This window comes from Aedes aegypti, unplaced genomic scaffold (assembly GCF_002204515.2).
Source record: "Aedes aegypti strain LVP_AGWG unplaced genomic scaffold, AaegL5.0 Primary Assembly AGWG_AaegL5_hic_scaff_905_PBJ_arrow, whole genome shotgun sequence".
In the NCBI taxonomy this organism is placed as follows: domain Eukaryota; kingdom Metazoa; phylum Arthropoda; class Insecta; order Diptera; family Culicidae; genus Aedes; species Aedes aegypti.
The window spans coordinates 1-14,421 of NW_018736608.1; the positions used below are offsets into that span (position 1 = coordinate 1).

The window sequence follows — 14,421 nt, forward strand, 5'->3', positions numbered from 1 at the left end:
CTAAGCTCCCTCGTTTTACGCACCCCGATCTAGTTCGTAAATTGAAATTACAGTGTATTTAATTGCTCTAGATCTAGAATTTGTATCCTTTGACAGATGCGAGTGTTTCGACCTCAACTGTGAGGCCGTCTTCAGTGTCGTGTCTAGACAGTGAAGACGGCCTTTCAGTTGAGGTTGAAATACGCGTATCTATCAAATGTTACAAATTATACTGGAATTAAATGGTATAGTATTAAATTCAAATTTCATTTACTTAGAACTGATGCTGTTTGACGGCATTATCAGCGATGACGCAAAGGGATAGAGGAACATAAAACATGAGATAGGGACAGATCTCGATATGAGATGGGAACCCACGACCTCCTGCTTGGGAAGCAGAAGCGATAGCCATTTGACCACCTACCCCGAAGAAACCGTTGCTGTTATTTCAACTCCACTGATTACTAAACATGTCTTCTCAGATTCTAATCCCAAATTTCTTTCCTTTTTATCTCCATTTCCAGCTGTTCGCGCCGATCGGATGCGTGGCGGGAGGAACAAATTCGGGCCCATGTACAAACGCGATCGGGCGCGAAAGCTTCAAATCATGCGACAACGACAGTTGGCCATCCAGGCCTTGCGGGGGTCGATCGGTGGCGGCGTCGGTATCGGGCAGCTCGGGTCGGACGGTGCCTCGGCGCAACTGCAGGGCATCGACTACCACCAGCCGTACTCCAACATGCACATCAAGCAGGAAATCCAAATACCCCAGGTTTGTTGTCGATGATGGGCTTGCTGGGTGCTGGACCTTTCGGCAAGAGGTCCGGCTCGCAGCATCCAATCGATCGAAACTGATCGCAGTTTCCTGTTTCCTAAGAAGCTACGTTTTAATCGATGTTTCCTATTTCTCTTCTTATTTTTCATCACCACCTACGCCGTTCGGTGTTTGGCAATTCCGCAACGTTTCTACCGCCCGGGTCTGTGTGTATTTCTCATTCCTTGAACAATTCAGGTGTCTTCGTTGACGTCCTCGCCCGATAGCTCACCTAGTCCGATCGCCATCGCGTTAGGTCAAGTGAACCCGCAGACGACGATATCGCTGAGCAGTGGCGTCGGAGGTAATGGCAGCAGTGGAGGCGGAAGCGGTGGAGGTGGCAGCAACAACAGTTCCGGTGCGGGCACCGGAGGTTCAAACTCTACGTCTACGGCTATCCAGAACCAGCTATCGGAGTCCAAACTATGGATGAGCGCTAACTCGACGACCGCCTCGCCACATTCGCTAAGTCCCAAAGCGTTCAGCTTCGACAGTGGAACGAATCCCACCAGTACGGCCGACTCGGGCAACCCAGCGGACACCTTAAGGCTAGTCTTTACAGTTATTTCACTTTTGCACTACCCTGCTAGACCGTTCCGAAGATCTCATTGCCCTCATGAAGTCTGCACCATCGGCCTCGGGCTGCATTTAATAGTTGTTTTCTCTATTCTCTATTTTTTCTTCTTTCGCTCATTCAAAATCATCTCAACTACGCCCCCCTCCTTCCCCCTCGTCTCGTCTCGGCCACCCGGAAATTCGAAAAATCTTTCGGAAACCGCGCCATCCTACACTGTCATCGCTTGTCTTTTTCTTTCCAAACAAAAAATTCATAACCTTTCATCCTACGATCGAAAACCAAAAAAAAAATCAAAATTGTGACCTTGAACCCCTCTACCCCATTTCTATTGTCTATGGCTTCCGTTCGGTTCGACCATATCTAGGGTATCGCCGATGATTCGCGACTTCGTACAATCGATCGACGACCGGGAGTGGCAGACGTCGCTGTTCTCGCTGCTGCAGAGCCAGTCCTACAATCAGTGTGAGGTGGATCTCTTCGAGCTGATGTGCAAAGTATTAGACCAAAATCTGTTCTCCCAGGTGGACTGGGCGCGGAACACGATATTCTTTAAGGATTTGAAGGTAAGTGGTGTGTTTTTTTGCTCTTATATTTGTATTGAAATTGAGATTATTAGAAGGCATTTGTTGCGACCAGAAAATATAGTAGGTGCAGAGCTAATTGGCCACTTCCATGATTCACTTTGGCATGGGGGGTTTTCTCGGCCAAATTGTCTGAAACCTTGCAATAAGAAGCACTTCCTTAGCCGAGTGGTTAGAGTCCGCGACTACAAAGCAAAGCCATGCTGAAGGTGTCTGGGTTCGATTCCCGGTCGGTCCAGAATCTTTTCGTAATGGAAATTTCCTTGACTCCCCTTGGGCATAGAGTATCATCGTACCTGCTACATGATATACGAATGCGAAAATGGCAACTATGGCAAAGAAAGCTCTCAGTTAATAACTGTGGAAGTGCTCATAAGAACACTAAGCTGAGAAGCAGGCTCTGTCCCAGTGAGGACGTTAATGCCAAGAAGAAGAAGCACTTCAATATGACGCACATTGTGGGTAGATATAAGCCCTGGAGTATAAAAAACCCCACTGCCGGAGATTATGCCTTTGGAAATTGCTTTCGTAAGCTTAAGAACTTTCATGTGCATTGGGGTAATTTTTGCCAATCGGCACGGCAAAGAAGCTGTAACTTAGTAGAGGAAATAGATATAAATCTTAGATTATCTGACTTTTCTTAACTTCTAAAAACGAACATTTTTGAGCTTCCAGTGTCCTCTAGAAGCGGTGCTACAAAAAATATATATGACACATTATGCATTAAGGGTAAAAAATTACCGAGATATGGAACTCTAGAATGGAACTCCAGACAGTTTTTTGTGAGTATGGTCATTCTGGGCACAAGTGCACCTGGAACCTATTTCAGAAAGAACCGCGATATAGTCTGCTGCTCAGGTTAGTGTTCCAATGAAAACTTATGAGGAAGTAATGTTACCCAGAAAATCCTCCAAGATAATCTCTACCGTAATCCCTACAAGCAATTTTCTCCAGAGTTTCTACTAGCGGTTTTGCCAGAGATTTTTCAAGAAGAAGGGCTCTAGAAATACATTAGCGATACGTTCAGAAATTTTGCCAAGAGTTTTCATCAACAATAAATAATTTCATGAATTCCTATAGCTAAATCTTTAAGAGTTTTCTTCAGGTTTTCTCCCAGGGATTCCTGCAGAAAAATCGCTATATGAATTATTATTCAAGGATTTTTCCAGGTTAAACCTCCAGGGATTCCCCTTGAAATTCCTCCAGAGATTCGTTCTGGGGCCTATAGAATTCCTACAGAGATTCGCCTATGAATTCCTCCAGGGATTTCATTAAAAAGAATAGGGATTTCTCCAGGGTTTACTCCGCGATTTTTTTTGTAAATATTTACTCCTTTCTTGGAAAAAAGTGTATTGAGAAATCCCTGAATAAGTACCTGTAGGGACTCTGAAGCAATCTTCAAGAAATATAGAGAGTAATCCCTAGAGGAATCCCCTGTTCAATTGCTGGAAGAATCCATCGAGAAATTCTTCAGGTGCCTATGGAGGAATTTCCATGTAAACCTCTGGAGGAATTCCTAAAGAAATCTATGGAACACCAGATATGCTTTTTGGGCTATGTATGCTTTATGTTTTCAATTACTTTTTAATAATAAAGATGCGTAGACAAAAAGCATATTTAATTAAAATATATATATATATATATATATATATATATATATATAATATATATATATAATATATATATATATATATATATATATATATATAATATATATATAAGTCGATTCTCTGCCAGCTCATCCCTGGAACAATTTCTAGAGGGAACCATGTAGTGATTTATCTAGAGGCAATCCTTGGAGAAAATTCTTGAAAAAAAGGCTGAAAGAACCTGCAGAAATCTTGGTAAATATTCTCCTAGAGAAATCCCTGGAGGAGTCTCTGGAAAAAACTCATGTAGGAATCGCTGAAGGGATTTTCTAGCTAATTACTAGAAGCAATCTTGGCGGCATTCCTGAAAAAAAAAACCCTGTCAAGATTTTTCTGGATGAATTCCTGGAACAATCCTAGGAAGAATCCATGGAAAAAACTCTAGAAAAATTCCAGGAGAAATCTCTGGAGATATTTTTCCAAAAATTATTTATGCAGAGAATTTTACTGGATATAAATTCATCCAGAAAAATCTCTGCATAAATATTTTTTGGGAAATACCTCTAGAGATTTCTCCTGGGATTTCTCTAGAGATATTTTTCTTAAGGCAATCCCTGGAGAAATTCGTAGGATATTTTCTAATGAAATTCCTGCAGGAATTTAATTGGAGAATCTCTGAAGCAATTTCAAGAGGACCAATTGGAGGAATCCCGGAGGACTTATGGAGGCCAAGAACGATTCTCTGGAAAAATTTCCGAGGAATCTCTGGAGAAATCATTGGAGTAAGTCATGTAGTGGATTTTCCTAGTGGTAACTCTGGGAGGAATTCCTGAGGAATTTGTGAGTTAAATAACACCAGGAGGAATTCCTGATGGAATACTTGGATGAATTCCTGGTAGTATCCCTAGAGCGATCCGTGGAGGAAATCGTCTGAAAAAAATCCCGAAGAAATATTCGGAACAATTCCTGGACGAGTCGCGAGAGGACTACTTGGGGATCTTTGTGTGTATCGTGGAGTAATCCCTCGGATGAAATTCTGGAGAAATCACTAGATAAATATCTTGAGTAATCAGTGAAGAGGTTGTCCTAGTGTAACTCTTGGAGAAAGCCTTGAAAATATATCTGCAAGAATCTCTGTAGAAATTTTCTTGGAGGAATGCTTGGAGAAGCAGCTGGAAGCTTTACTATCAGAATCTACAGCAGAAAGAATAACAAAAGAAATCGCTTGGAAACTCCTTGGAGAAATCTTCGGAGAAATTTTGAAGGTTTTACTGGAGGAATCTATGAAGGAGAATCACTGGAGACCTTTCCCTGCAGGAACTCCTGGCGAAAAGCCTAGGAAATCGAATGCAAAAGCCTATGGAATCTTTTTGTTATTACCTACAAAAATCTCCCTTACATATGCTTGGAAATCTCGGGTGCTCTTTCCATGAGCATGAGCATTGATGACCGTACAATTCGTAGTTGCTACTCCGTGAATGACCACAATAATCGAAATTGCACAAGAAATCAACAAACGGAGCTTGGGTGTAGCTTACCATCCTCAGTGTATAATTTCGAGAATTCCAAATATTGTAAAGTCAATAACGGTGCCAGCTCCGTTCTTACGATCATTGGGAAAGGGAAGGAATGTTAGTGTGACATACATTGTTTCTAAAGACCGAGTATATGTTTGCATTTTCATGGTTGTCACGGGAAGAAGTTTTTGTTTGTGGGAAGGATTCAGAAGTTACACAATCTGGATTCACCTTGGTAAGTGATGCGATTCGTGTAACCTCAATTTGAAAAGTTATCTACTTACGTAGTCTTCAATTCAGTTCTTCTAAACAAAAATATGTCGACACCTCTGAAGACGAACCATTCAAAGAGTTTGTTGCGTTTAGTAAGTGATCCGATTCATTCGTTCGAAATAATCCCTCTAAAAGACTGATGAAACATCGACACGTTTTGTGCTCTAACTATTCAACATTTTTCAATATGAATAATGTAATATATACATTTCACGATGAACATCATTCATAAGAAATAAATGCATGAAACGAGCTCACCAATTTGATAATCCATCGTTGCCAGGGCAGCTCCAAATTGCTCCAATTTCGTCACCGTCCTACCGCAGACGGGTTAATTAATTAACGAGTCGGCTTGTCGGTTTTCACAAACCACTGCCCAGCAAACCTCGCAAAAAAATTCTCCCGTGGACGGCAAAACGTGCGAAAACAAACACAAAATTTCTACGGCGAAGCAATAACGAACTGTCTTACTCGGGCTTTACTAAGCATCCAGGAAATCTAGGATGCTCTTGCCGTATATTTATTGAGACCCCTTATGATTTTCCATCGAATTTTTGTCGTTATGATTTCGAAAATGCTACATTTCTTCGAAATCTCACAATTAGTTTCGAAAAATTATTCTGCAATATCCACTCAAGCTTTTTTTTTTATTGAATAATCATTCGCACTTTCCCAGGAATTTGGACCAACATCGAACCCAGATTTTTGAGTACAGCTTTGCTTTGAAGCGTGGACTTTTCCTCTAGGCTGAGGAAGGTCTCTTTATCGAGCTATCCTCTGAAATCAAACCTGTGTAATTTATTCCTGAATCTTTCCGAAATGATTTTTCAAATCTGAAAAGGCTGAAAAAAACCTTTGTTAATTGAAGCTTTTAGCCTACTCCATGAAATCTATATCAATAAAAATTGAATGGTGTTTATATGTCAAGAAATGACTCTAGAACAGGCTATCGGATTTTTAAAATTCTTCCATAAGTTCCTGAAGTGGTCCGACGTGATTATGTATGCCATTTAAAATGCACAGGATATTGAATGGGGAAAGTCATAAACGGGAATAAACGCGAATGTCATTTAGCACGGCCCTTTTTCATGGCGTTTTCAAGTAGATTTGATGGCAAGACAAAGTGTGCTGAGGCCACTAGTATACTGTAAAATCGCTTCAAAATCTCATATTAGACATCACACATAGACTCCCTTGGAATTCTTTAGACTTTCCATCTTTCTCGCATATCTTTCAAAACCTGTTTTAAATTTCTTATGAAATCTACCTGTATGTCATGTTTTCGAAATCTTCTTAATAATTATTTTTCAATCTTTATTTGACAAATTCGTAGTTTTTTTCTTAGAATAATCTGATTTTTTCTAAAAACTTCGAACAATTAACAAAAAAAAAACGGTTTTCTGATTTTTCAATCATTTTTCAATAATGATTCCTCCAAAATCTTTCGCATATATTTTTTTACAGACGAATTCCTCAAATAACTTACCAAAAAATCGTCGTTAAAATCCTCTGATTTTTTTCCTGAATTATTTTCAAATATTCTTTTAATTTATAAAGAAACGGGAACAAATTTTCGAAGAAATCGAAGTTTAAGGGAATCCGTCATTGATTCAGAATTTTCGTTTAAAATCAAGAAAATTTACAGGGAAAATGTGTTTCACTGTATTCTATTTTCCAAGCGAAACACATTGAGCACATTTTCATCGAATAATTTTTAATTTTGAACAGAAATCTGCTTTTGAAGTTTTGATTGATGATGATGGTTCTGATGACGGAACGTTGAACGTTAACTTAAGCATCTTCTTCTTCTTTCCGGTGTTACGTCTCAAACAGGTACAGAACCTTCTTCCAGCTTAGTTCTCTTATGAACGCTTCCATGATTTTTAACGGACAGCTTTCTTTGCCAATTGGTATTTCCACATGTGTATTTCGTGTGACAAAGATAATCTATACCTGGGAAATCGAGAAAAACTTTCAAACTCGAAAGGATTTTCAATCGGCGGGATTCGAATCCATGACCCTCTCAGCAGACCCGCTGCGCGTTTACTGTCACGGCTATTTGGCTTCATAGTAAAGCCTAAGTAAAGTAAAGAAAATTCCTTGACTGAATGGGTAAAAAGAAATTTCCTACAGAGAGCCTTCTATGAAATGACATTTCTTCTGCGTACTTGCGATCAGAAAAAATGTGATTTTTTGGACCAATTTCTAGGAAGAAATTTACCTCGCATCGAGATAGGCGATTCGTTTCTTGTCAGTAGCAAACCAACCTTAAAAGTTGAATATTCAGATTCCATAAACTCTGGTGACTCTAATTTTGAAGTCCAGGAGCCTCTATTATGACTCGCTAGACGCCTTCATCTTTAAACTAATCACGAAAATTAATAAGGAGCATCTAGAATTTAGAAGAAGAAGCCCAAAATTAGCTAGATTCTTATTCGCAACTTCAAAATATGAACATGATTCACTCCATTTTTAAATAAACCATTGAGAAATCATTTCATATGCACACCAATAGGTACATAGTGATCTCATTACTCCAGAACTGGAACGGATGCACAGACGTCTTCCGTCACCATCTCCCGTCTGGTGTCGTCGGCGGAATTCCTCATCGCCCCATTCGAACACGTCTGATTTATTAATAAAAAAAAATTCTCTCATCTGCAGAACTGTCCCAACAATTCTGCGTATGATTTTTCTAAAGATTTATCTGTCTTTCTCCATACTTGGGTGGCACATAAATCTTCGCACCGATCCAGACATGCACGCCGCCGCCATATATCAAGGTCGCTCCAATAACCCATGTCACAATGTCATCGTCGTCTTCGTCGCAAAATGCAAGTCAGTTCAAGTGCCCGAAGATGCGTGTCTGGGGTGCGTGCTTCCCTTTCCTCACACGAATGATGATGATGTTGCATCTTCGGACGTTTCTTTCGCATGATTGAAATTGATGCATCACTAGGGTTATTCTAATTAAAAAAAGAAACAATCTTCCATAGTTTTCTTACAATTTTTACGATGAGTTCTGAGAAATTTCAGTGGTGATACAAAAATGGCGTAGGTTTATATGGCAATTTTTATAGAGAATATTTGGAATATATACCAAACACGACAACACATTTCTTTCTTTAAACCATAATATATGAAGTTCCTGAAGAGAACAATTCTATTCGAAATATGGGATAAGAGATAGGGGTAAGCGGGACAATATGGGCCACATTCGATTTGAGCTTGAAATATTATTATATCCTTGAAACAAATTAGATCATTGACTTAGCTTTAGACTTGGAGTTCTTCCAACAATGTTTGTTGTATCATTGTTGGAATAATTCAAAGTTATCTGGCAAATCGTACACTTCAGGTTCACGAAGTGTACGATTTGACAAAAAACTTTGAACTATTCCCAACAATGTTTGTTGGAAAATTAAAGTTTTTTTTTTATTTTACAATCAAGTCTTCATGCCAACACTGTCGAATGCTTTTTCTATGTCTATAAGAGCAAGAGCAGTAGAAAAGCCTTCAGATTTGTTAGAACGAATCAAATTTGTTACACGTAATAGTTGATGAGTGGGTCGATGTCCATGTCAAAATCCGAACTACATTGGTAAAAATTGAATTTTCGTTGATGTGGGCCATCATTCTGTTCCGAATTACCTTTTCAAAAAGTTTACTGATGAAGGAAAGCAAGCTTATTGGACGATAGATGGAAGCTTCTGCAGGATTTTAGTCCAGTTTTAAAATTGGTACAGCCTTAGCACTTTTATATTTGACAGGAAATTATTCCAACTGAAAACATTTGTTAAATATATCAACCATGAGAATGTAGAAAATTCCATCATCACCAGGGGCTTCAATATTTTTGAATTTTTAATTTGTTTGCTTTTATATTGCTCCATTCAGTATTATAATCCAGTAAACTTCTGCAAAAATTTCAAACAAAATTAACTCAAAAAAAATTCGTTTCTGTTTCTGAGCACTGTTCTCCAATTCGAACCACCCTAATGCACACGTAGTGTCAGTGCAATCGTACAGACTTCTTTTGAAGTTCGAACGAGCTACGACCGGGAATGTAAGTGTCATCACATGCTTGCTGTCATCATTACTTACGGTTAGAGTGTCACCGTAAAAGATGTACCCCTCGGTTGAAGGTCGTGCTTGGAGATTGGATGATCGATCCCAATTATTGCCGTTGAGAATCATCATCATCATGTCACATCACACGGGAATCGAAAACGTTTTACTCTTTTGTTCTCAGGTCAACAACGTTCTCGAAGTTTCAAATGGAAATGTGGGTCAGCCAGAAGCAGCCACAAATTGGCACTTTTATTTATCCCATTTCTCCTGACGACGACACTCGACATGGTGTATCCCTCTTAGCTGACGCTGGGTTTTGAGCCGACACATAATGGCAAACGAAGTGGTTTGAAACAGATTAAAAAGTGTAAACGAGGTTAAATACTGACCCGGTTGGATTGGAATCGATACAATTACGTAATGGTGGGGATGGTCTGGTTTTATCGAATCGAAAATGGACGTTGTGTCCGGTTGTGTAAGTTTGAGTGAAACTGACACTGGACGTGGAAATTCCTAGACAATTATTAAAGCTCTGATTGATGAACAGGCTTGTATGGACTAAGCCTGCATGTCATCTGTAGTAGGTTGCAAAAAAGTTTGGATTTTTTTTTCATACTTGCAAAAATGGAAGATTTTTCGTAATGCTTCTAAAACTCAAGTTATAATATTTCCACATAAACCAAAAGCTCTTTATTTGAAACCCTCAAGAGGAATTCCAATAAATTGGTCAGATGAAGTTTAGTATCTAGGGCCCATGCTATATAAAAATATAACTTTTAAAATCACATGAATGCCCTCCAAGCCAAATGTAACAAATATGTGAAATGTCTTTATTCCCTTATTGATAGAAAATCAAAACTTTGTCTTAAAAACAAGCTTTTGATATTCAAACAAATTTTCAGACCAGCCATGTTGTATGCTGTATTAATATGGACTCACGGTGGTAATACCAGGATGGAGGCTCTGTAGCGGTTTCAAGATAAAATTTGAAAATGATTCTGAAACTTCCTCCCTGGTATTGTACTAATGGATTACATAGAATATACAATGTTGAAACGTTGGAACAAATGTCGAATAAAATAATAATAATTTTTAGACAAAAATTGTTGCAAACTTCGGTTGCCACGATAAATGCGTTACATATCTAGGTTGAGTTAATCGCTGTACTGAGTACACGCACCATGAAAAAGCTTGCTTTACATACACAGCTCAAGCGAGGTGGTACTGGCGATGCCTTGAATGCGTGACTTAACGTTAAATTCGAGAGCTCCAGAAATCCGTCAGAAACCAAGGTCCTAGAATCGCTGTACATTCAACCTTATCTCTTAAAAGGATAGATTGCTTTACCCAGAATTGACTCAAACAGTTATAACGGTAATGGTATTGCTGAGAGTGATCTGTTTGACTCACAAAACGGTCGTGAATCTTTGCGGGCTCCCAAGGTCCTTCCTTATTTCCGTGATAAGGTTTGTGACATCAATGCAAAGTTATGCTGAAGATTTCTCGTAACGCGGGTAATTTTAATTAACATGTCAATAAAAAGAATTAACTCAGTACCAACTTAGGTGGCCACTCCAGAGAACCTGACCCATGAGGGCCTTTTTGGAGACATTTGATTGAGATTGAGACGTTGCACGATATGTTTGGACATAAAAATAAATGTCCTCAAAGGGCCCTGGCGGAACCTGTAGGAAGTGCCCTGGAGTGGCTTTTCTCCAGAAAGTTTTATGTATGTATTTCTCCATAAAGTTCCATATGGAAAAAGTTGTAGATCTAGCTAAAACCTACAACTTTGCTGAAGCAGCACAGTGTATTTTTGAAGCGAATTTACTCAATTTACAGCAATTACGTTCACACAGTTTTTGCAGCAAAAGTTGAATATTGTATAGCCTTTCGAATGCCGCTTGAAAAAAAAAAATCGATCCAACTTCATGCGTTATGGGCATTCCAAAAATTCCATAGTTTTTCACTTAAATTCGCTTATAACTTCAAAATCACAAGAATTACAAACTTGCGATGTTCAGCAAAAATGTGTATCATCTTCCTCTGCAACTCTCTGAAAGACCACATTCACGTGAAACTGAAATAAAAAAGTTAGGCCAAAATAACTGTTTTTTTTTGGATCCACCCCTAAGTTAAAACTTTCACAATCAATTTACTTAGCTCAAATGAATAGTTAGATCAAAAGTGTCTACGACAAAGTTGTTCGAAATGAGTTTTTCTAAAAATTTGCAGAAGAGCGCACATCAAACAAAAAAATTGGAGTCAAAATTTTAAACTTAAATAAGGGCCACCCTATTCAACTTTTTCTTAGAAGATGCAAGTTCAATTACGAATAACTTCTCTGAAGACATCGAACGTCTCAAATCGATGAGAACAGAGAAAACACTTTTTTCCTGCTAAAATGTCGGTTCGGAGCATTGTTTCCAAGATTCTCCAAAAACTTCTAATGATGACACTGTGGAACACGTTTTGTCTCATGCATCAAAATACCGCTATTTACTTAATTAAGGGATGCTGAATCCATTGCCGCTTTCAAAAGTATCATAGCACGTCTAGTTTTTGAGATATTGGTTGTTGAAAATGTTGAATTTGTGTATGTCAGCCAACTTGCATGCACGTTTTCCAGCTTGTAAGGCAACAATAGTATAACAATACTTATCAGCAAAGTTCATAATACTATCGATGCTCAAAGTTATTTTTTGGTGTTTTAGAAAGTATTGTATTTTGCCATATAAAAGAAACAAAGTGTTTGTATGGAAACTGAAAGTATGTTGGAAAAACCGATTTATTCTAAATTTCTAAATTATATCTTGTTGAAAATCCCATTTTTTGAGAACGCATCAAAATTAGCGATCCCAAACCTACTAGCGACCATAATTTAATCCTTGGGACACGCAAAATGTATTTTTTTTTTTTACACTGTTGTAATCAAGCCTGAGTATACCAGTTATGCCCAAAGTGGTTCCTTATTGCAAAATATGTACTTTGATAATCTGAATGTTTTCACATTTGAAAAGATGTTATGTGCTTAAGCAGGAAGTTATAGATTATATCCTTATGTAAAAACATTCGAAAAGATTAGAAAGTTTTCGACATTATACATATGGCCAAATAGGAAACCACTATGACCAAAACTGGTACACTTCCCTAACCTGTCAAAAACATCGATAGTCACGTAAACGACATTAACTATCAGATGTTTCATTGGAAGCCGTCGTGAATTCACTTAAAAATGTAGGCTTTGAACGGTCTTGATAGAGATTTACGAAAAATGCTTCAAAGAAGCTCAAGCAAGCGGGTTCGTTTTTTCTCGACGCTGGAGTATTTTTTTTCCGCTTCAATCAAAGCGTGGAAAGCAAAGTGCTATTTTTCAATTAGTCTGTACACGTTAAGTGAAGCTGAATGTGATTTGTGGCAACTCAGGCAAGGTCGGAGGATCAATCGGTGAGTTCGTTTTATGATATTATTAATAAGTATGACTACACATTTTTATCGCTACAACGGCGAGAATTTTACGTAAATATGATCATTCGACCAACTATGAATGGTTCGTCGCTGTAACGTGTCGGCATAAACTCTTATTCTTAATTTTTTTATGTTCTACATTATGTTATAAAAACACACCACTTTTTTTGTAATAAAAAAAAACACTTGCTAAAGAGTGCTCGAAGGGCCCAAGCAAGACGATTCGTTTACGGGACGCCGAGAAGTTTGCGGTTCGCGTTGTGCGAGTTCGAAAAGATATTCGTGTTCAGTCGAGGATGGATTACCATTGAACTGGTGAGCTCGTTTCACGTTTATGATACCGTAATCCGGGTGAAATTGATCATTTTCACTGTTTTCCATGCCTCCTCTTCTCTTCTTGGCATTAACGTCCCTACTGGGACAGAGCCTGCTTCTCAGCTTAGTGTTCTTATGGAGCACTTCCACAGTTATTAACTGAGAGCTTTCTATGCCAAAGTTGCCATTTTCGCATTCGTATATCGTGTGGCAGGTACGATTATGCTATAAGCCCAGGGAAGTTCCAGGAAATTTCCTTTACGAAAAGATTCTGGACCGACCGGGATTTCGAACCCAGACACCTTCAGCATGGCTTTGCTTTGTAGCCGCGGACTCTAACCACTCGGCTAAGGAAGGCCCCTGTTTTCCATGCCTGTTTTCTATAACGTTACCAATGGAAAACAACTGAATGCAGGGAAACAAGTACGACGATGAGCCTCATCGGCTTATATATCAAAATTTTTGTTCAGATGTGATTTTTGTACTGAAAATCGTCTTTAAAATAAAAAAAATCAAAAGCTCCCATTTCGGGGTGAAATTGATCACTTGTCAATGCGATCATTGTTAGTTTTTGAAAACAAATTTTACTAACTTAATTTGGACTTCCTGAATCCAGATTATGCTTGCTAAATTCTTGACAATGCAAGATTTTTGGAAATAATAAGCATTGAATGCTCAAGAATACCACAGAAAACGCCCAAAAGTTCCGAGATGAACCAGCCTCGGGCTGCAAATCTCGTTAATAAAGATAATAATAATAATAACGCCCAAAAGTAAGCTATTTCCGAAAGAAATTTTTCTTGATATACCTATATATAAATAAAATCGATTATTTCAACAAAATGAGCAAATTCGTACGAATTTTGATAATAAAATCGTTTTTAGGGATATATTTTGAGCCTCCTTACAAAATTTTCAGGTTGACACCATGGCCAGATCCTTATAAAAGAAAACTAAAAGTTTATAGATATGCCAATACCACACCGAAGACGGTTATGGAATTATACACAAAAAAAGAACTTCACAACATACAATTCGACAATAGTTAAGACCTGGGGAGGGAGGCACCCGATACTACACACGAAATATGACACAAAGTTATTTCAAACTGCAAGAAAACTCCAACTTGCCAACGACAATCAAGGCAGGACTTGATGAAAATCGCTAGCTTTCTTTTGTTGTGTACCTTCCGATTTTTCTGGACAAACATGGAAAAAGGGCCAAAGTTTTCTATACA

General features: G+C 38.5%; 1 protein-coding gene across 1 annotated transcript; it reads left to right on the top strand.

Annotated features, from left to right (window-relative positions):
- Positions 1 to 503: 503 nt before the first annotated feature.
- LOC110681441 (nuclear hormone receptor FTZ-F1-like) lies at positions 504 to 1,933 on the top strand (the record flags this gene model as incomplete). The annotated part of the gene is made up of 3 exons (XM_021857195.1): positions 504 to 751; positions 992 to 1,341; positions 1,735 to 1,933. Coding segments are annotated over 3 exons (797 nt in total), but the record flags the coding sequence as incomplete, so codon positions are not given.
- Between the last annotated feature and the right edge of the window lie 12,488 nt (positions 1,934 to 14,421).